General features: G+C 40.1%; 1 protein-coding gene across 1 annotated transcript in view; it reads right to left on the bottom strand.

Moving 5' to 3' along the window:
• OIT3 (oncoprotein induced transcript 3) overlaps positions 1-23,528 on the bottom strand; it is a 50,024-nt gene that overhangs the window by 11,417 nt on the left and 15,079 nt on the right. The window contains exons 3-7 of the mRNA XM_061635305.1: positions 22,500-22,610; positions 19,667-19,789; positions 7,748-7,870; positions 3,129-3,289; positions 1,546-1,961 (exon numbers count right to left, since the gene is read on the bottom strand). Coding sequence (XP_061491289.1) covers positions 1,546-1,961; positions 3,129-3,289; positions 7,748-7,870; positions 19,667-19,789; positions 22,500-22,610 — 934 coding nt within the window. The remainder of the gene's footprint in view (positions 1-1,545; positions 1,962-3,128; positions 3,290-7,747; positions 7,871-19,666; positions 19,790-22,499; positions 22,611-23,528) is intronic.

The raw sequence follows: 23,528 nt of genomic DNA, 5'->3' as shown, positions 1-23,528 counted from the left end.
TTATTGTTATAAGAACTGCAACTTTAAGAACTGGTGCATGGCTTTGCTTGTCTTCCTCCTCCCTCCCTAGCCCCTTTTCTTTGTGTGTGATGTCTTCTAGATGGTACACCCGTGGATCAAGGCTGATTTACTGCAGATCTTTGTAAGCCATTCTGGGAGGCTAAAGAACATAGTTTAAAAATGCTTTAAATAGATAGGCCTTTTATTTTAGGACCTGCATATGATGAAGTGAAGTTATTCTTTCAGAAATTTCATAGATTAAACCTTGTTAAACCTTTAAGGTGCTTCTCTTTCAGACTGGGATCTCTCCCAGCCCTACCTGGAGATGTCAGGGACTGAACCCGGAACCTTCTGCGTATTGACCAACAAATCTCTGCATTTCTGCAATTCCTAACAGGCAGCAAAACGAAGTTCATCAAGCCCCAGCACAGTGGTTCACAACCTTTATAAACGCGTGCTCCTTTTTAGCTAACTAAAAATCCCATGCCCCTCTTTCTGAGCACCTTGGACAGCTCCTTGAAAGTCTGGATGAAAACATGGAGCAGATTCACTGCCCCACTGACACTAGCCTCCACAGCCCAGTCCACTGCAATTTATCCTGGGCCCCATCTGCCCACGTTAGGAGGACATTCAGGTGGGTACTGAGAGGAAAACAGTCCAAGTTTGGCACATGAAAATATTTGCTAACGGGTTTCTAGCATCCACCTGTTGGGGAGCTGGATTGCTTGAAGGCAAGTTTCCCAGTCTGCTTGGGCTGTATGTGCCTAAACAGTGGATTACAAATCACTCTAAGTCTCCAGAATGTTTTCCTCACAAGAAAAGTGATCCTGCAAAAGGTTGGTTAGGGATTTCTGGGAAAAGTGGAGAGCATGGAAGTGAGTGTGTGTGTCACATGATCCAGTCCTTTCTGCTATCCTAATCAGTGTCTGAAGAGACCTGTGCCCCAACAGTCGCTATGGTGGGGATTATTTCCACATACAAGGGGGAAATGTCATGCTTTAAATAGGCCCCAAAGATCATGAGGGTAAGGTTTGAAAGAAGTCCAGAATATTTGCAGATGTCGCCAATCAAAGGGGCTTATTTTATCAAGAAACATTGTAGAAGGACAAATGTTGCATAGGCTCTCCACTAATCCAAACACTAAATATCACAATTCTGCTAATTGGCTATATATGCTGCAATGGCGGGTCACCAGATGGCCTACACCAAAGGGCGCACGCCTTTAACTCTTGGCAGCAATGATCAAACCTTACAATTAAACGGAGCATTGCCATCTGTAAATTCTGCTGTAAATCAACCATTTGCTTACCCAATGGCTCCCTCTGGTTCCTTTTCATGAAGTAGGTAGCTTTGCCTGGATAGCCATGACAGCTGGTGACTATTCTGATTGGCAGCCTACCCCTTCCCTGCCTGCCAAAAGCCATTATGCCTGAGTAAGAGTTAGCACTGCCCATATCCTCCATGCTTTGGGGGGGGGGACCCAAATAGCGACAAGAATCGGGTTTTAAATATCAGATAAATGAAAGAAACAGCATTAACACTTGCCCATCTTGAATTAAATAGTACTTCAGGATCTCATCAGTCTTGGATGTAGGGGTGGCGAAACAGCTCTCCACTAATGTTTCAAGACCACTCACATGCACCAAGGGTTCAATCCCAAAATACAAAGAATCTCGGAGTTTGAGGGTGGGGCGATTATCCCGGTAGGACTCTTCAAACTCTTTGTCTTTGAATATTTCAAGGGTAAAGGGGAAGACACCCCTGTTGCGACTCATGATCTCAAGTGGTGAGTTCTTAACGTTGGGGACGTAGCCCTCCGAGATGGTGTAGTGACGAGGGAATTCACAAGTTATAGGGATCAACAGCTTGCCTGTGCGGACGATGATGTCACCATTACTGCCAGCAGTTTGCTTTGGTAAGCCAGTCACCAAATTGGTAGCAATGATTTTGTCATTCACTACCTGTATCAGAGGGGAAAAGAAAATATTGTGAAGACAGATGGACATAGAAGTATGAGTCAGGAGCAACTTTATTATGTGTATGAATCTACAGGAGGGCAGGAAAAAAAGGTAGAATTTGGAACTGGGAGCAGAATCCAGTTTTCCAGAAAATGTTTTCTTTTTCTTTCTTTTTTAAAACATGTTTCTAGTCCTTATGCTAACAAAGATAAGACTGAAAGTGTTTGGTCAAAGCATGCTAAAATCTCAGGTCTGGGCAAATGATTTCCAGTTGTCAGTGGGTAGAGCTTTAATGCCCTACATACCTCAATGACTTTCTTCCATCCTGATTTGCAAAACCAGTATGGAAAATGGAAAATAAGGGAAATAGGATTTTTTTCTAAATCTTAGAATTCAATGTGTTGTCAACAGTTACCCAGTCAATAACTATAGGGGGGAAAGTTTTCATTAAAAAAGCTGTAAACTGCAACCCTGGAGAGAGACTGAAAAACACCCTTCATTGGCAGGCAGGATTACATCACCACTCAGTTACCCCCAGCAGCTGCTGATCATAGATATTCAATTAAGTTTTCACTCTCTTGCCTGCCTTTTTGGGCAGCTCTCTGTCACTGGATAGCCCCTTAAAGGTGAGCCAGTTGAACTCTTTTAGAAGGGTGGTGGCTCCATTCCTTCAACCAGTGTTTCTGTGTCTCTTCTCTTCTGCCTTTCTGATCAAAACGGTGCCTTGACACAGTAGACATTTTGAGGATGAGAAGGCTTGTATTCCCCCTTGGGGTGGGAGATGGGGGGAGAGGAGAGGAGAGAAATTTTCTCTTTCCCTATACTGACTTTGAGGCAGGGTGTGAAGGAAAAGAGATGACCAGATCTGAGCGAAGAAGAGGCCACGGAAGGTGTGTAGTCTGATGCCTTGATCATCTCCCATGTTGCAGAGAGAAACCTGTGAACTGGGGGGGGGGGCAAAGGAGTTGAAGACTGAGCAGAACGGCTGCCTATGCCTTGTGGGGAGAAGGAGGAGGGGGGCTTTCCAGGTAACAGTGGAGCTATAAAAACGAAGAAAAGAAAGTGAAGACCCAACTGAATTGCTATAGATTGATCAGCAGTAGCGGGGGAAGTTGAGTGGAGCTGTCATAACCCTGCCAGTCAACAAGAAAAGTTTATATTAGTTCATACATCTATAGTGGTACCACAGGATTTCAAGGAGAAGATGATGTTGACATGTGTGCCATTGGATACTCCTTTGCAGGAACCATTGATGAGTGAGAGGTCCATCCCTCCAACAAGTTCCTTAGGGATGTTCACCTCTATGGAGGTTGATTTGCATAGGACCGGCACTGTAAGAAAGAGCAAATCTAGTAAGTGAGCTGGAAACTAAATGCATCAATTTAGAGAAGCTATATGAGTCTTCCTTTGAGGTCTGTTATTTCTACAGCAAATGCTTCTGGATATATGCTCCCCTTGCCCGGCGGAAAACTTGCTTGGATCTGCTTGCTTGCAAAAGATTGTTATTATTTCAAGCTTCTGATTCAGTTTCTTTTATCCCTCCCAAAAGCTGTCTGTCATCTCTGCTGTGCCATACCTACTTCTCAGGATGTGCGTTTAACTGTACTTTCATTGTATTTCTGGGATCCAGTGGTGGCATTAGCACTTATATGATGATTCAGTATTAGAGTGGGGTACTATTTTTTATCCTTCCACAAATCAAGATCTTTTCCAGATGCAAAATATCCTCCCATTTGTGGTAATGCTGCAGATGGCTAGCATTAGCATTATACTAGTCTAGCAGTGATATCCTGGTATTCACAGATTAAGAAACTGTGGGGTTACCTTTGTGGCATGAAGATGTCCTGGCTGGGTTTTTAAAAAATTAATTGGAGAATATGTGCAGTCCAGTTCATAGCCTCCAAACTGGGGTGGGGGAATCAGATACAAGGTTTGAATGTGGGCTGGAAAATGCATTGGGGAGAGACTTATGGTAGCAATACCAGCACTAGCAGCTCGAACTCCTGTACTAGGCTGTACTAAATAAAGTTTTGTAATAAACTTTTTTCAAACATGTACGTTGATTGTGAGCTGTTTGAGGGGACAGTTTACTGCGGGAAAGTGGCATATAAATCAACAAAGCTAAAGCAAACTGATCTAATCAGCATGTGTGATGCAGCAACCTTTCACATATCAGGGGGGTCTAATTGTGCAAGTTTGCTGGGATAGAGAAGCACAATTTCCCACAATTTCAGATAAGAGTTTTCACATCTTGTTAATTGCAATTCACCGGTTGCCATGGAATGTTTTTGGAATACATTTGTCAAGAAGAGCCCACAACTAAACATTTCACACAACAAAAAAGAATTTTGTGACTTTCCATGGTCGGCTCTTCCAATTAAAATATCAAACAAAAATTGTACTTTGACAGCACAAGTCCCTTGTGTGAGTCTAAGTAGCTTTTTTGGATGTAAACCAGTAAGTCTCTGTGTCAGTTTTGTATAAAATTGCATTATATTACTATCTCATGAGCATTCTGGACAGGCAAAGACCCACAGACAAATTTGTCTCCTGAGAGGCTCTTTCAGGAATACATTGATTCTTCAGCCCCAGGTCATCCCAAATTGCTTATTTATACCATTTGGGTGCATGTGCTTCATAAACATGAACCCTTTCCCTCCTAGGCAATGCCACTTGTAGAGCCTGACTATCCATGAGGGTGTTGGATTGTTCTAGCCCTTAGAGTGGTGTCTGGAGAATAAAGTGGCCTCCCAAAAATGCCAAGTTGTCTATCATGCTATATATGAAGAGGTGACTCATTATCTGAGCCTGGGTACTTCATAAAGCTGAAACAGTGCCATCCATGCACAAGAAGCTCAGGAGAACACCAACATATTTTAAAGTACAAAACAACTTAAGGTGGTGGTGGCTCAAAAAAACAGCTCAATGTACAGAGAATGCTTTGGGGAGAAGAAAATAGGAGAGGAGAAGGAATGGAATAGAGTATCCTTGAAAAGGGCATGATTGGCTGTCTGGTATCTTAAGCAGAAGCACTTCACACTGCAAAATTTGTTGCAGGACCCACTTGTCCCTGCCCTAATACAACTTTATGCAACTAGATTCATTAGCAGGCATGAATTTCTGTGATGTTTCCAAGGAACATTGTCCTGTTCTCAAAAATATCCTAAGGGGATAAAATTCAAAATAGGCTACTATCACCTGAGGCATTGGTAGAAATTTCACCATATAGCCCCTTCACATTTATTCATTTAACTATTTTTTTCCTTTGTTGCTATCACTATTCTATGAAAAAAACATTTGAATAGAAAAAAACAAACAGTGGAATTTTCTGGAATACAGTCTCCACTGTGTCACTGAAACATCAATTTCAAATTTGAGTGATGAACAGACAAAATTTTTTTTTTTTAGTGTAGAAAGGTATAGTTTTATGAATCCTGTTAACGACGTAAACAGTTAATTTCACCAGGCTTTTCAGAATCATGAAAACAGGTGTTGCTGGTATCTAAATTTGATTAATTGATTTCTGACTCTTGGAATCTTGGAATAAAAAAGCACCTTGAGACATAATTTTCTTTTCTCCTCAAATGTTACTGTTCAGGTTTCAAATCTGTTTTAAAACTATCTGCCCAGTCCAGGGAATAGTTTTGGCAAGACAACAATATGCTGCTGATGTGCACACTCATTTGCGCAAAAGTAATATTCCTCAAAGTGCATTTCCCTACTGACTTCACCAAGGGTGCTGTTTTGTCAGAATCGGAAAATGAAAAGGCAGTCTCCTCCCTGCTACAGCTCTGGTAGAGAGATGAGGAACTGATGTATACCAAATAGCCAAGAACAAACCAGAAAGCAGGGAAGGGGGCAGAGAGACAAATATTACTGTCAAACCTCTGAGGGACAATTTGGAAAGCATTTCCAATCATGCCTGGCAGACAGATAACTTTGTACAGATGAATGGATCAGCTCTCAGCCCTGATTTAGGGCATTTATTAAGTCATTCAATGAACTCCCTGATAAATGAATATGCTTGATGCTTTTCTCCTGTTTGGATCCCATTCTGAGTGCCTCTCTCATCAATCAAATGAGGTAATTGCAGAAAATATGCATTTCCTCTTAGAAGCAATTTTTAAAGGGGGAAAAACCATAAGAAAGTGCATTGTCCAGGTCTCTCTTTTCCCACCCATCCTTAGAACTGGGGGCCAACATGTGTATCTGAGGCAAATGCGGAGTGTGGAAGAGGAATGCTAAACCCTTCCGCATCCATGGCATATCTCCTCACAGTCTCATCTGTTCCCTCAGCCTGGGAGGCTATGGCAGAAAGCTGGATGTATAGGGAAGGCTAGCATCCCCACAACCCTTTAGCACAGGGGTGGACAACCTTTTGGGGCTGGAGGGCCGTATGCGGTAGTGTGTGGGCAGTCTAGTGGGCAGTGTTGCTTGGTACACACACACTCATTTATACTGTATATATGCACCCACGTTTTGTCTCCCCGCCCCTATGACAATCAAGGCAGGCATTGCAAGGGCAACTTTTTCTTTCACTTGCCTCTTCTCTCCTCCCTCCCCCCCCCCCACATTTTGGTTTGGATAGCACCACATTTAAAGCGATGTGTGACACCATTATGTCTACTTTGGATCTCTCTTCACCTTTTCATCGTTCTTCCTTTTCATCATTTTGCAATCTTGATACGACCTGCAGTATTCTCTTATCCCATTCCGAGCCGTGTATTACCAGTTGCTGTCTAAGGCAAATGATTTTTAAACTGCATTTCCTCACCCTCCATTTTTCACCATCACTTTTCAGGAAAAGACTGCCACCACCAATATGTTAGTGTCCCCCCGCCCCATATCTGCAGTTCCAGAAATGTACATGTCTTTCAGTGCTTTCGAAAATGTAAATAATTCCTAAGAGGGAGCTAATCAGGGAATATAATAACTCTCCCGTCAGCAGTACTCAGGGTACTGTTTACTACTAATTTACAGGAAGAGGGTAAAATGAAAGCATTCATGTGCAGACTGCTTCGGGTAACTGCTGAACAATTATATCACCATGCACCTAATTAGAATTAATAAAAAGCTGTATTTATACAGTTGGAGGCAAGCTCTACACTTTATGTCCCCATAAACTATTGCACGGGTGGCCATAAACTTGATTTGCTTAATAAAGTGCAATGGCTGTCTCTTAAACACATTTGTGCAGGAGGACAGCATTTTAGAGTCTTCCCATTGCACTAGATATTCAAACTAAGCATTCTTGCCTGCCAGGCTGATTAGTGATTATCCCTCCTATTGGGCATATGGGACATTTGCCCCACACATCAGCCTTGCAGAAGACATCATTGCAGGATGAACCCACCAACTGCCTCTGACAAATGTGGGGCAGTCTACTTCTTAGGTCGGTCAGCATTTTGCTGTGGCAGGGTAATATTGGATGCTGTGTTTGCCCACCAAAATGGCAGGTCAGGAGTGAAGTGTGGCTGCTGTAAAGGAGGATAACAGTGGTTTGAGAAAAGCAGACCCTGTGGTAAGCAGTGAGCACACAGCCAGCGAAAATTGTGAGGAAGCAAAATCAGGTCCAGAACCTAAGTGAGATCTCCCCCAATGCACAAGGCTAGAAAGGAATGGATTGATCTGTTGATCTGTACTCAGCTTTTAGGAGGGTCATCTTCAAAATGTGCTTCATTTCTAATAGGGTGGGGAAATGAAAGACACAAATGCCTTTGCCCCACAGCAATATTCTCTTAGACCAGCCACAAAGTACTGTTCGCCACTAGAGATCCCTATTGTCCTACCTTGGCAGGTGTGATTGTCTTCTGACAAAACTAGACCTCGTGGGCACTCACACTGGTAGGTGTCTTCCACTGTGATGCAAGTATGGCTGCAGCCTCCATTGTTGTTGTGACACCCTTCAATTTCTAGGACAGAAATAACGGTCAGGTACATAAAAAAAAACTTTGTTCAACCCAATAATGGATCTACTTGAGATGAATGTGTCTATCTGCCCAAAGCTGAAAGAAACTAGAAAGAGATTTTATAGCAATTGCAACAGTGGTACAAACTGTCATATGTTATACAATAAATTAGTTTTATAATCATCCCAGGCAAATAATCCAAGGAAAAATCCTTAGCAAACCTCAGGAAGTTCTCCTTTGTAAGCCTCATTGAAATGAATGAAAACTGTGGAAGAACATGAGTAGCCAATGGGGCGTGCTTTTTGTACTGCTATCCTTAATTTTAATGGGGCTTGTACAGGAGAATTTCCCGATTGGACATGACAATGATTTTGGAGGAAGAGGAAGCACAGGGCATGTGTACTTCCTGCTTCCTGTGAATCAGTGAAATGTCCTACTCTGAAGCCATCCTCAGTTTGCCAATAGTGTGAGATGAGATTTTTTTTGCTGCCCTTTAAGCAATGGTTGTTTGATGGAGGTAGTACCTGTGTTTAGTTAAAATTTCTCTGAAAGTTTCATGAGGCTTGGGGAAAAAACTAGCAGCCCTGATCCTGGTATTTGTACTTCTATAGTCACTTAAGCTGGGGGGGGGAATTTGGGGAAGTCTCTGTACATATTGAAAGAATGGAAAATATCCAGTGAAGTTTTCAAAATGTCCATGATTTTTAGGCAGTCAAGTTCGCACCAATTCAAATGAGTTTTACATTAGGGGCTACGTGATATGCTTGGAAATCCCGCCCCTCTGAGATTACAACAGTTATAACAAATGGCGACCTTTGAGGATTTTGTTGCTGTGCAATGGATGTTGGGGTGGCTGCAAAATGAATTATCTCTTTTCTGGAATAGCTCATAAACCACATGGCATATCAGTAAATATGAAACAGACAAACCCAATTGTTTATTGCTTAACAAAGTCCTTGGAGAGCATTACACACATGAAAAATGTCACCTATTACCTCAGAGGTTTAAAACTATCTATATAGCAAGTACAAACTTCCCAACATTTACGGAAAAAGAAACTATTACTCTTCCTAGCAAAAACAAAATGATTAAAATAGATGCTACCTTCTCTTTCCCCCCAAAAGACCAGAAATTAGGAATAAGAAGTACCAAGCAGGTGTTAAGATTATGAAGGGACCATAATCTTGTTGATCGATGTGGTTGATGGGCTAAAGGGCAGCCGTCGTTGGTTATACCAGTGGCCCATCCATGGTGCTTTTTTTTTCTTTTGTAAAAAATGAGGTGCCAGTACTCATATCATGATAAAAGTGTCATGGTGCCAGTACATGGGCAGCAAAAAAAAAAGAGGTGGTGGTACTCCATACTGGTGAGTAGCATCACACAAAAAAGCACTGCTCATCCACCATTTATCCTCAGACAACAATCCAGGGCCAAACTAGACATGAGGATAAATGTGCCTTTGCACTGAATGTCCCAGTTTTTTAAAATGCAAACAGCATCCATTGAAAGGGCAGAAAATTATCAGCATAGCACCACTGAGGGATTTCCACCCAATGCAAATAGCAGCTTCAGAGGAGGGATTTTTCTCAGCAATGCAACAGGGGAGGAAACGGTTAACCCCTCCCCGCTTGCTGCAGTCCCAAAGAACTGATGTTAGCTGCATTTATTTAAAGCCTGTACAGCCAATGCAAAGATGCATTTAATACCATGTTTATGTCAGGCTTAGGTGGGCAACACAGCCAGTTCCAGACAAGACTGTTAGGAGTTAAAGACACAGTGGACTTCCGGGAAGTGGTGCTGGCTGGTGGTTGTCTCTGAGGGAGCTCTGCCTCAGAGGAAGCTTTTTTCAGGTTAAAAGCCAGCCAAGAGGAATCTTGGACTGGCTTAAATGTTCTCCAAGGTATAGGAGAACCGATCAGATCTTCCACAAGACTTCGTTGAGCTGTCGGCGGCTGGAATTGATCAGGAAATTCCTGAGATAAGAAGGCAAGCCGATCGGCTGAAGACGGAGTCAGGAATTCCACGCAAGCTGAACTGGAATAAAGCGAAGCGTTTTTTCTTCTCTCAAAAAAAACGTTCTTAACCAGCGAGCCCACTTCTGCCTAAACCTTATCATTTGGCTTAAATTACTGCAATAAAAGGGATTTGTTTATGAATCAGCAATTGAGAAACCTGGGTGAGTCATACTTTTTCTCTTTTAAATATAATTAAGGAAGAAAGAAAATATAAACAACTTATATACTTTTTTTACGACAAAAAGCTGGCTTGAATTTGGACTTTTAAAGTTTAAAAACGGATGAGAGGTAATTATTATATTTTGGACTATTTTTCTCTTTGGACTATTTCTTGTTGGATGAATCCGCTGCTCGTATATGCTACTAATTGTTTAGTCTTGGCAACCAGAATTGTTTTGCATTCTTGGAAGCAGATAAGGACTGTGTTGTGCTGGCTGGATTTCAATAATAGGCCTGGAATATTAACTCTTCTTTTTGGTGGAGGGAAAAAAAGAAAAGAAATAGACTGCCCTTAGGTTCTGAAACAGTGATTAATATTAGAAATTAAAGGCCTCTTTTTGAAAATGACAACTAAAAAAACAACCAAGGCCCAGGGGCGAAGAGGTTCTATTGATACACAGGAAGAGGATATACCCCCAGAAATGTTTCAAAAAATAATGGAAGGGATTAATGCTATAAAACAGGAAATGAAACAGGAAATGAAAACTGAATTGACAGATATAAAAGACTATATTAAAACACAAGTGGATGAGATTAAAGGGACAATTGGGCAAATAAAGGAAGATGCAAAAAATACTAAAGAAAAGGTACAAACCTTGGAGAATAGAACAGATATACTAAATCTGGAACTAGAAAAAAATTTGGACTATTTAGCTGTGACTGAAATGAGAAATAAAGAGCATTGTTTGAGATTCCGTGCAATCCCTGAGGAAACAGGTGAAGACATTAGAGATAAAATTGTTAATGCTTTAGTAAAATTTCTGGACTTGAATGAAGATAGGATGGAATTTGAAATAGACAAAGTTTATAGAATTAACTCCAGATATGCAACAATGAAAAAAATTCCAAGAGATGTGCTTGTTCATTTCGTAAAGAAGACGACTAGAGATATGGTTTTACAGCAACACTTTAAATATACCTTTAAAATTGATGGTAAGGAAATACTGGTGATGAAGGAAATTCCTATTAGACTTTTACGTAAGAGAAAAGAATATGCTTTCCTTACAGAAAAACTTAAGCAATGCAAAATTCAATTTAGGTGGGACGTTCCAGAAGGAGTGATTTTTACATTCAGACAACAGAAATACAGACTGAATACTGTTCAAAAAGCAAGGGACTTCTTGAGAAAAGCTTCAAAAGATATGGAAGAAGATAAACTCAAAGATATGGATATAGTTCCTGGGAAACAAAGTCAACAAGGATATGCAGAGGAGGGGAAGGAAGATGATGGATCAAAAGGAGCATCAGGCAAATTTTAAAATACACGCTTAACGATGGATTACAAATACCTAACTTGGAATATAAATGGAGCCAACACGGCGCAGAAGAGAAAGAAAGTGTTTCATTATTTGAAAAAATTAAAATTGGATATAATTTGTTTACAAGAAACTCATATTCAGAAGAAAGATTCCAAATATTTGATTTGTAAAAATTTGGGTGAAGAATTTATTTCAGCTGGACCAAAAAAAAAAAATGGAATTGTTCTCTATATTAACCCACAATTGCTTCCTAAATTGGTATTATTGGACGATAGTGGTAGATTTGTGGGGGTTGAAATTACTTTACAAGGTACAAACATTTTGATAGTGGGTATTTATGCCCCCAATGAAGATAAAACAAGGTTTTACACAGGACTTATGGAAAAATTGTCAGAGTTTTCATATGAGCATTGGTGTGTCATGGGTGACTGGAATGGGGTAATCTCACCAAAAATTGATAGGCTTTCTGAAAAAAATATCAAAGAGACACAAGGTAAATTACCGAAGATTTGTTTTGAACTCATGGAACATTTAGAATTGGTGGATACCTGGAGATATATAAATGATAATGCAAAGGAATTTACTTATTTTTCAGAAAGACATAAAACATTTTCGAGGATTGATATGATTTGGATGTCAAAAATTTTAGCGAAGGATATTTTTAAAATGGATATATTACCAAAAACTTTTTCGGACCACAATCCTGTGATATTAACTTTAAAAAAAAAAAATCTTGGATTTAGATGGAGACTAAATGAATCTTTATTACAGAATGATAAAGTAGTACAAGAATGTAAGAAGAAATTAAAGGAGTTCTTTGAATATAATTTATATAAAGGAACAAGTGAAAATATTGTTTGGGATACTAGTAAGGCATTTATGAGGGGATACTTTATCAAATGTAATTCTGAATTAAAAAAAAAGAAACAACAGAAAATGCAATTAATTTTGGAAGAAATAAAACAAAAAGAGGAAGAATTGAAAAAGAATCCAGCTAAAGTTTCTATTGTAAATCAAATTAAAATGTTACAGAAGCAAGTATCAATGTTGACAGTTAGAGAAATTGAAAGGAAATTAAATTTTGCTAAACAAAGGACTTTTGAATTTGCAAATAAACCTGGGAAATGGTTAGCATATAAATTAAGAAAAGAACGTCAAAAAAATATTATTTTAAAGATACAAGAAGGAGATGAGACGCTGACAGATAATGTAAAAATCAAAAAGATTTTTCATCAATATTACTCAACATTGTATAAGTGTCAAGAAATTCCATCTGAAAAAATAGAAGAGTATTTATCTAAACAGAATTTGCCGAAAATTACAGATTTTCAGAGACAAGTTATTAATGGCCCTATTACGTCAAGAGAGATATCTGAAGCTATAAATAAAATTAAATTAGGAAAGGCGCCAGGACCAGATGGGCTATCTGCAATGTATTATAAATGTTTGGAGGAAGAACTCTTGCTACCCTTACAGTCTACAATGAATTCTATTTTGCAAGAGGGAAAGATACCGGATAGTTGGAAAAATGCTAATATAACATTAATACCTAAAGAGGACCAAGATTTAACTAAAACAAAAAATTATCGGCCAATATCTCTACTGAATAATGACTATAAAATTTTTACAATGATTTTGGCTGAAAGATTGAAAATAATATTGCAACAATTTATTCAGGAAGATCAATCAGGGTTTTTACCTAAAAGACAATTACGTGACAACGTCAGGAATGTTTTGAATGTGTTGGAATATTTAGAACAACGAAATGATAAACAAGCAGCTTTGATTTTTTTAGATGCTGAAAAAGCATTTGATAATTTGAATTGGAAATTTATGTTCCAGGTTTTGGAGCAAATGGATTTTGGAGACAACTTTATAAAATGGATCAGATCGATTTATACATCACAGAAGGCCCAGATAATTGTTAATGGAGACTTAACGGATTCATGTGAAATACAAAAGGGTACAAGACAGGGATGTCCATTATCTCCCCTTTTATTTATTCTGGTTTTAGAAGTGCTGCTTAGAGATATAAGGCAAGATAAAAGAATTTCGGGACTAAAAATAAAAAAAGAAGAATATAAATTGAGAGCATTTGCTGATGATTTGATAATTGTACTAGAAAACCCTTTGGAAGGAATTCATATATTGATGGACAAATTAAAAGAATTTGGACCGTTAGCAGGATTTAAGATCAACAATCAAAAAACAAAGATGTTGGTGAAAAATTTAACTTTAAGGGAACAGAAAGAGTTAATGGACAAGACAGATTTTACAATAGAAAAAAAGTTGAAATATCTAGGCATCATCATGACAAATAAAAACTCAAAGCTGTTTCATAATAATTACGAAAAATTATGGACAGAGATTAAGAAAGACTTGCTAAGATGGGATAAACTACAACTGTCATTAATGGGTAGAATATCTGTGATAAAAATGAATGTATTACCGAGAATGATGTTTTTGTTTCAAACAATACCTGTAATATCCTCTGATTTACCTTTTAAACAATGGCAAAAAGATATTTCTAAATTTGTATGGCAAGGAAAAAAACCAAGAGTTAAATTTAAATTACTTCAAGACGCTAAAGAAAGAGGAGGACTGGGATTACCAAATTTGAGACTTTATTTTGCTGCCTGCTGTTTAGTCTGGATAAAGGAATGGATCTTATTGAGGAATAAAAGACTATTGGATTTGGAGGGCCACAATCTGAAGTGGGGATGGCATGGATATCTATGGTATGACAAAGTAAAAGTAAACGTAGACTTTAACAATCATTTTATAAGACGTTCTCTGTTGAAAATATGGAATAGATACAAACCAAGGTTTTACTCGAAAATACCATTATGTGTCTCAAGTCAAGAAGCGTTTTATAGAAGAGAAATGTCTGGAAAAGAGAAATGGTTAACTTATCAAGAACTATTAGAAAATGTACATGGAGAATACACAATGAAAGAGAGAGAACAATTGATAAAGGAAGGATATAGTTTTCATTGGTTTGCCTATTTACAATTGTTAGAAAGATATAAAATGGACAAGAAAATGTATGGGTTTGAAATAAGTAAATCTGATTTTGAAATAGGTTTGTATACAAATGATGAAAACATAATTGCAAAAATGTATAAACTTTTATTGAAAATGGATATGGAGGAAGAACAAGTAAAAGAGTGCATGGTAAAGTGGGCAAAAAATTTTGGTCATAACATACAAATGGATCAATGGGAAAATATGTGGAAAAAAGGCTTGAAATTTACATTATGTTATAATCTTAAAGAAAATTTTTATAAAATGATGTACCGTTGGTACATGACTCCAGAAAAGCTGTCAAAAATGTATAGTAATGTCTCTAATGTTTGTTGGAAATGTAAACAACAAGAAGGATCTTTTTATCATATGTGGTGGTCATGTAAAAAGGCGAAATTATTCTGGGCACAGATAGGTAGGAAGATGCAAAAAATTTTAAAGATAAATATTCAGTCAAAACCAGAATTTTTTTTACTGGGTTTTATGGATAAACAAATAGAAAAGAAATATGGAAGAATATTATTATATATGATTACGGCAGCAAGATTATTATATGCACAAAAGTGGAAAATGGAATCAATACCAACAATGGAAGAATGGCTACTGAAATTAATGGACTTAGTAGAAATGGATAAATTGACGTGTTTACTTAGAGAAAAATCGACAGATACATTCCTTAAGGATTGGAAGCCTCTCTTAGACTTTTTGTCGAAAGATCAAAATAAAATGATGATACTGGGATTTGACGATTAATTAAGACAGCTTATGGAGAAAAGGGATTCTGTATGTACATATTAAGGGACAGGTTTGATGTATATTATATACTTATAGCTGATCTGTGACAAATCGGAAGTCAACCATTTTATTTTTATTTTTTGTTGTAGTATTGTTATGTTTTTTCTTACTTTGTTTTGTTTGTTTTTTGGAAAAATTTGAATAAAAACTATATAAAAAAAAAAAAAAAAAAGGAGTTAAAGACACAGTGAAGCCGGTAATTGACAGCACTTGGCAGAAACGCCCAAGGTCAGGCTGCAGCTGTAACTGATAAGTGAAGCAGCAATAAAAAGGCTTCAATGAGCACACAGAGGTGTGGGGGTAATAGGAAAGCATTATAGAGTTGGTTGGTGAGCAAGAGACGGAGCACGGTGTGAAAACAGTAAAGTTTTGTTTTCTTAAAGACTTGGCTGATGGTCTATTATTTCGGTTGGCGACTGGCACTGATAAGCAAGCTAAAATGCTGCTGGACTCTACTGGTTATACTGGTTAATAGGTGCTGCACTCTACAAGGGTTATGGGCCCAGTTCCAAACCAGTAACACCCAGTTAAAACCAGTGAGCAAGCTTGAGCTACGCCGGACAACCGAAGGAAGCTGAGCCGGAGAGCTGGTGAGCTGTGGGAGAGCGGCAAAGCAGAGATAGAGAACCGTGTTGTCTGGAAACCAAAGTGATAAGAGGTCTGCAAGAATGACTGGAGTAACTTTGGCTGGCATTCCACTGGAACGTCTCTCTGAACGAAATTACTCATGCTGGCGGCTGCGGATGCAAGCCTATCTAAACAGAGAAGATTTATGGCAGGTAATTGACCAACAACCCCCCTCCGTTCCACCACCTGCTGAATGGCTACGCTTGGATGAAAGAGCGAAGTCATTAATTATCTTGGCTGTTGGAGACTCGCAACTACTGCTTCTAAGAGGTAAAGAGACTGCTAAAGAAATGTGGACTGCTTTAAGAGCATATTATGTTCAAGAAACAGCTAGCAGTAGAATAAGTCTTGCGAGAAAACTATACAGAATGCAGCTAACTGACGAAGTAACTATGTCAGAACACTTAATGAACATTACAAGCCTGTTTGTAGAATTACAAGAAAGGGGAGTGGAACACTCTGAAACGCAGCAGATCTATATCACTCTTTCAACACTGAATGACTCTTGGAATCCTGTTATCAGCGCACTTGAAGCGATGCCCGATTCTGGACTTTCGTTTCGATATGCTGCAGACAAACTAAAGCAAGAGTGGGAGAGAAGAAAAGAAACAAAACAAAGGCAAGAGGGATGGAACAAAAGGAGTGAAAGAAAAGAAAAGACTGAGATAAAGGCTTTTGGGACTAAAGCTTGTTACAACTGCGGCTCCTTGCATCATTTAAGGCGGGACTGTGACTTACTGAGAAGGAGGAGGGACGGAAGAAAACCCCCACACGTGCAGTTGGTGAGTGCAAAGACAAAGAATGAAAAAGACTTTGTTAACAGAGACAATAGTTTGTGGGTCCTGGACTCAGGTTCCACCCATTCACTAATAAAAGATAAAAGTCTATTTAAAACAATGGTGCCGGCTAATGAAGACGTGAGTTTAGCTGATGGCACTAAACAACAGGTGATGGGTAAGGGTACTGTACAGTTATGTGCTTTACAAACAATAATGACAAATGTTTTATTTGTGCCTAATTTAACTAACAACATTCTGTCAGTTTCAAAACTATTGCAAATGAATTATAGTGTGTTATTTAGTAACAAGAAATATGAAATAATGAAAAGGGGAAAGGTGTGCCTAAAAGGATATTGTAAGGAAGGCATGTTCTATGTAAATGTAAACCCTGCAGTACAAGCCTCACTAGTAACGCATAAGAAAACACATGATAGATGTATCCATGAATGGCACCGAAGGCTGGGGCATGTAAATTATGAGACTGTGAAAAAGGCAGAGCAATTCAGTGCTGATGTACAACTAAAAGACTGCAAGCAATACATGCAGTGTGAAGTATGTCAGCAGACAAAGGCCACTGTAGCTCCAATTAACAAAGTAGCTGAAAGAAATACAGATAAGCCTTATCAGACAATACATGTTGATTTAGCAGGACCATTTCCCAAAACAAAAGGTGGTGCTAAATATTTTCTCGTGATTGTTGACTATTTCTCAAGATTTTGTCATGTAAAGTTATTGAAAACAAAAGATGAGGCTGCAGAGCAATTAAAACATTTTCTAAACAGAGTAGAAGTGCAGCATGGTACACAGGTGCAACAGATTAGATCTGACCAGGGCGGGGAGTTCACAGGAAAGGCCCTGGAAGAATATTTGGAAATGAAAGGAATAAACCTTGCTGTAAATGTGAATCAGAATGGGACAGCTGAAAACAAAACATTGCAGGATGCAATGAGAGCAATGTTAAAGGATTCAGGCCTTGATCAATCTTTCTGAGGAGAAAGTTTAATGTATGCTGCTTATATTCAAAACAGAGTACTGCATAGAACTATTGCCATGTCACCATATGAACTGTTGTACAAAAGAAAGCCCAGACTACTACACATACTGAGATTTGGTTCCCCATGCTGGGTGCATGTTCCCAAGGGAAAGAGAAAGGGAAAATTGGCTCCCAGAGCGAAAAAGGGATATGTGTTGGGGTTTCAACATGTGAATTACCGCGTGTGGGTTCCACAGGATGGTAGTGTAACACTCAGCAGGAGTGTTAGAACACAAGAACAAGACTCAGAGAACCACAGAACATATGTAAATCTAGATTGCAGTGACACAAATGGCATAAATGCAACAGAGCCTGCTCAACAAATAAAACAGGAAAGGGAAGAAACAAAACAGGAGATAGAGACAAGCAGCTCTGATTCCAGTAGCAGTGCATCAAGCACAGACATAGATACAGAACAGGAACAAGAAACAGAAACATTAAGGAGGTCAACAAGACAAAACAAAGGGAAACCTCCAGAACGTTTCCAAGTATCAGCCATACAGGGTGAGACAAACAAAGAGGAAAACAAACAGTGCAAAGTAATAACAGACAGTGATACTCTGTTCATCAATAGCATAAGAAAACGAATGGCAAAGTATGCTCAAGAAGGTGACAGTGACTGTGCATATATGTGTTAAATGTGTAAAGAATGTAGAAAAGTGAAAAATGCCTGAAGACTGTACAAAGTAAAAAGCAAATGTATGTAACAAAGGAAATGTATAATTGTACTGTGAAAAAAAATGTAAAAGTGTAACTTGAATGTCTGTCTGGAAGGTGGGGGCTGTCAGGCTTAGGTGGGCAACACAGCCAGTTCCAGACAAGACTGTTAGGAGTTAAAGACACAGTGAAGCCGGTAATTGACAGCACTTGGCAGAAACGCCCAAGGTCAGGCTGCAGCTGTAACTGATAAGTGAAGCAGCAATAAAAAGGCTTCAATGAGCACACAGAGGTGTGGGGGTAATAGGAAAGCATTATAGAGTTGGTTGGTGAGCAAGAGACGGAGCACGGTGTGAAAACAGTAAAGTTTTGTTTTCTTAAAGACTTGGCTGATGGTCTATTATTTCGGTCGGCGACTGGCACTGATAAGCAAGCTAAAACGCTACTGGACTCTACTGGTTATACTGGTTACTAGGTGCTGCACTCTACAGTTTAGTTGATTCCCAGCTGGGACGCTACAGAGACAGCACTTAACAATACAAGGCTCTAAAATGGTACTCTAGTTCCTGTTGGTTAGTTCAGGCTTCTGTTAGTGTCAAGCAGGCCCTCCCTTAGCATGTGCGGGGCTCGGGGCAAAAGCATAGTTGCCCCCCCCACACATTTACTCCTGGTCACCATCTTGGTCTTGGCCGAGTCGTTGTCCCCGGGGCGGCTACCGCTCGCTGACCGCAGCAGGAGCAGCCGTGGCGGCGGCAGCTTCGGCATGATGGGTGGGTGGGCAGGCAAGCAAGCCCCTTTCCCGGGCAGAGAGAAAGAGAGAGAGCGCTGCGCCCTGCTTGGTGTGGCGAAGGCGAGCAGGCAGGGAGGGAGGAGCCAGCTGGTGAGCAGATCGGCAAGCATGGCCCCCCCCAAAGCATGGGGCCTGGGGCAAGTGCCCCGCTTCCCAGTGCCTGGGGGCAGCTCTGGTGTCAAGTTCAACTCATGCTGCCTTTTCTTTTTTTTAAAGAAAGATGTATGCTGCAAGGCAAGTATGGAGAAACTTCAGCCCTCCAGATGCTGTTGGATTGAGTCAGAGATTATGGGGATTGTAATCCAACAACATCTGGAGGGCCACAGGGCTTTTTTTCCTGCCCTAAACCATGCCTGCATAACTTTTGACCCACTGTGGCCACATGCAATGGCCAAACAGGAGCTTAATACAGCAAAAATAGTCTCAATGAAAAGAAATTCACAATTTGTTCAGGAAGCTTTTAGGACCTGTACGACATCACTCTGTCCTATGACTGCTGGCAGAGATTTTTAAAATTCAGTGTTCCACTGATGATATTCAATGTACTAGTCAGGGATGTAATTTCAACAAGGGATCCTAACTCACTTGCCTCCTTACTCACCCTCACAGGTCTTTCCATCCTTCCTGAGAACTCGCCCAACTCCACACTCACAACGGTAGGAGTTCTTCAGGTTCACACAGAACTCGCTACAACCTCCATTATTCCGTTCACATTCATTTTCATCTGCATGGAAACAGGAGCCACAAATCCATAGCTTAACTATATGGTAATTAGGAGGACATGGAATATGCAAAACAATAGCTCCATTAACAAGACTAGCATCAGGGAATCAATTTCTCTCTAGGTGGCACTGGCTAGCCAGGATCCACTTATTTACTACAATGTGTTATGAAAGGACAGCCAGGATTCTGACTCTAGAGTCAGACCTGTTCTCACAAGCAAAACATAAATAAAATGAAGAGTTATATAAATCAGAGTTCTGTGCCATCTTCTTTGCTTTTGGATGAAGGTTTTATATGGCACAGCACAGATAGAGTATTCACTAATAGGAAAAAACACCTTGCAGTTTAAGAACATACCTATAGCCGACAAATATTTCTATCAAACTTTAAAAAGCAGGGAAATTGGGCAGCTATAGTGGATGCACCAGGGGAGCAGGACACCTGATCTCCTCTCTGAGATATTGTACTGCCCTACAAATTTGTAGTGGTCAGTTTCACCTATCCTAAACATGATTGCAAGGGAGTAAATCCGACTGAACTCAATAAGCATGCAAATGATCAATGCATTCTCAGCAAACTTGCACAGGATCCCATTTCTTACCTCCAGGATTAAAAAGCAGAGAAATTCACAAATAGGCAAAAAACCTTGTGGTTTAAGAATGTACCTATAGCCAGCAGATATTTCTATCAAACTTTAAAAAGCAGGGAAATTGGGCAGCTATAGTGAATGCACCAGGGAAACAGGAGACCTGACCTCCTCTCTGAGATATTGTACTGCCCTACAAATTTGTCAAAATGCAAACACAATTTAGGTCAGTCTTTCACAGTCCAATCCACTTCCTGTGTAGACATGAGCAGGAATTTGAACTCACAGACTCTGGACTCCCAGCCAGGCTCTCCTCTCCATTGTGCTATACCAGCTGTCATTGCAATAAGGAAAGTGATAGGAAATGGCAGTTGAGAATGAAGATGTATAACATATAGCCAGGGAACTGCACATTGAATGAAAAGCTAAACCAGTTAATTTGACTGATGAAGGGCTGCTCAGATATTCAGATATTATTATCAGATATTATTACCAAATGTTAATGATGATTTTCAAAAAACAATGCCCACAGTTTTATTCATGATGAGGAAGGGGAAAGTTTGACAAATTGTTAAGGGTCAGAGATGCCACAATATAACTGGGAAGTCCTTACTTCTAGATGGTGCCAATTTTAATGTGGAGCTTTGTAGCACTGGCCCTTTTCCTTTCCTTTCCTTTTTTGAGAAAAAGCAGCTGCACAGGGACCCAGGCTGGGTCCTCCTGATGGTATACAGTATGGGAGGTGGCTTAACCTTTTCCTCCCGATGCCATTTTGCCATTGGCATCCCCCAAACAATTCTGCCTACTGCAAATAGCACCTTCGAGGGCAAAGAGCAACTGAACTCTTGCTGTGCACCTCATCTGATGATTCAGAGGCAAAGCTAAATGTTTAAAATGTATCCATCTGTCTTCAGATTCAGGGCAATTGGCTGGATGTATGTCATCTGTGATGGATGTGGCACTTTTTGATTTTTTCCTTTTTTAACTGAAACTGTTAAGTGAGATGGTTTGAACTGGGCTAGTAACCCTTCTACATTATTAGTAAAAAAATGAAAAACCTGGTTGCCTGCTCCTATTTCCTCTCCTCATTTAAATTAGGACAATGCTTCAATAGAAATTAACTTTCTTCTTTCTTCCCAATGGCTGTGTTTTATTATCTTTCTTTGGAATAATGGCTTACTTGGATTAAACGTGTTCTACCTTGAGCCAGTGTGGATGCTTTATTTAAAGCCCAACTAACTCTGCTGGTTTTGATCAAAAAGCACCAAGTTTTAATACAGAGTTCAGGAGGAGGCTCAGATAGTTGGGTAGATGGGAGAGGAGGCACACACACTTTCCCCACATATGCCTTATTGGTATATTTAAGAGTCCTATTGGTCTAGATGCTTAGTTTGTCAATACGCTGTTCTGTTGTAGCTGGAACAGTTCTACTTGTTTTTAGAAGTGTTAACTGTTTTATTTGTTGTTATAATTGTATATTGTTGTAATACATCCTGGGATATTATGGGTAAGAAATCTGATAAATAAATTTAAACATTCCTTTAGGGCAAATTGTGGTTTGGTCATCCCAATGATGTGCCAAAGAAAGGAAGGGTACATGACTGTGAAAGCTTCTACTCCTAGTTTAGTCCAGCCTTTCCCAACCTTTGGGTTCCCAGATGTTGTTGGACTACAACTCGCATCAGCCCCAGGCAGCATGGCCAATGGTCAGGAATGATGGGAATTTTTGTCCAGCAAAACCTTTGACTGTTTAACTGCTCCTGATTCATATTTTTCACAGATCTATTTGCACAGGATTTATGAGCAGATAAGATTCACAATGCAGTGTGTTTTCAAAATGCTGTCCTTTTCCTCTGACAGTCTTTGTTTCCTAACTTTCTTCTCTCTATTTCTATAGCTGTCACCTCCTAGTCCTCCCATATACCCTTATGATCTATGCTAGCTTGCATTTCCACTGGCAAATGGCAAGCGCAACTTTTGAAAGGTCCACCTAACAATCGGAAATGGATAATAAAAAAGTAATGACTGGAATGATGAAATCCATCAGTAACTCTTTCATTTCTCCCCATTTCCCACCACCTTGGTCCTTTCCTTTTGCTTCTTCTGTTCCGAGGTCTTTCCTTACCAAGGCAGGTCTGTCCGTCAGGTCCCAATATTGTCCCTAAAGAGCACATGCAATCTCCAGTGTCCAAACAAGAACCCCGGCAATCAACCACATCACAGATGTCATAGAAATCTGCAAAATAACAAAGGAGGATTGTTAAGAATGCAGAATAATTGACTTGCATATCCGCAGTTAAGTTAATAGGGTGGAAGCAAAGGACAGAACGAGGCACAACTGTGGTAGATCTGTATATCTGAATCAGGTTACCACCAAATTCCTATAAAATGGGAGAGGGGGAGAGGAGTTCTGAACCCTTCTCCTGCCCCCCCCCACCCTATATCTGTTCTTCCTAAGCAATTTTTCTTCTAGTAGTTTTCAGCACTGAAAGCAGCCTTCAATGGGAAAAACAGCTGGGGAGAAGAGGCTTTGGCAAGAAGAATGGGCAGAGGGAAGGGTTCAACATCTATCTTCCACTTCACCATGTTTCACTTTAAATCAGGGCCGGTCCCAAAGGGCAGCCAGGTCGGGCCCTGGCCGAGGGCCTCTGGAGCCACTGAGGCCCCTGAGGGGCCTCTCAATAGGGTGGGGGAGTAGTAGTGCTCCTTTTCCACAATCCGCAGCAGAGTAGCTGCCGTGGATTGCAGGGAGAGAGCTTCTTCCGCCCACCCATTTGCTGGCTCCACCTACCCGTCTCTCCTGTCTTTTGTGGTTGCATGGGCTGCACATGCAGGACTGTCATTAACCAAGATGGTGGCCGAGGTTTCCCTAAGGGGCTGAAGCCTCTGCCGCCATCTTGGTTGATGGCAGCAATGCGTGTGCATAGCAGCCTGTGCAGCAGCAAAAGACAGGGGAGACAGAGCCAGCGAACAGGCGGAAGAAGCTCCCTCTCTGAAAGAGACAGGTAGGTGCACACGCGTTGGGGCCCGGGGCAAGTTATTGCCCAAGGGTCCCAGCATGTCTGCTGCTGGCCCTGCTTTAAATCATGCCACTTTGTATGAATTTGATACAAGTCATCATAGTTTGTGCTGTTGTAACATTACTGTGACCTAA

Source organism: Rhineura floridana, chromosome 7 (assembly GCF_030035675.1).
Source record: "Rhineura floridana isolate rRhiFlo1 chromosome 7, rRhiFlo1.hap2, whole genome shotgun sequence".
Lineage (NCBI taxonomy): Eukaryota > Metazoa > Chordata > Lepidosauria > Squamata > Rhineuridae > Rhineura > Rhineura floridana.
This window is presented reverse-complemented; position numbering and strand designations above follow the sequence as displayed.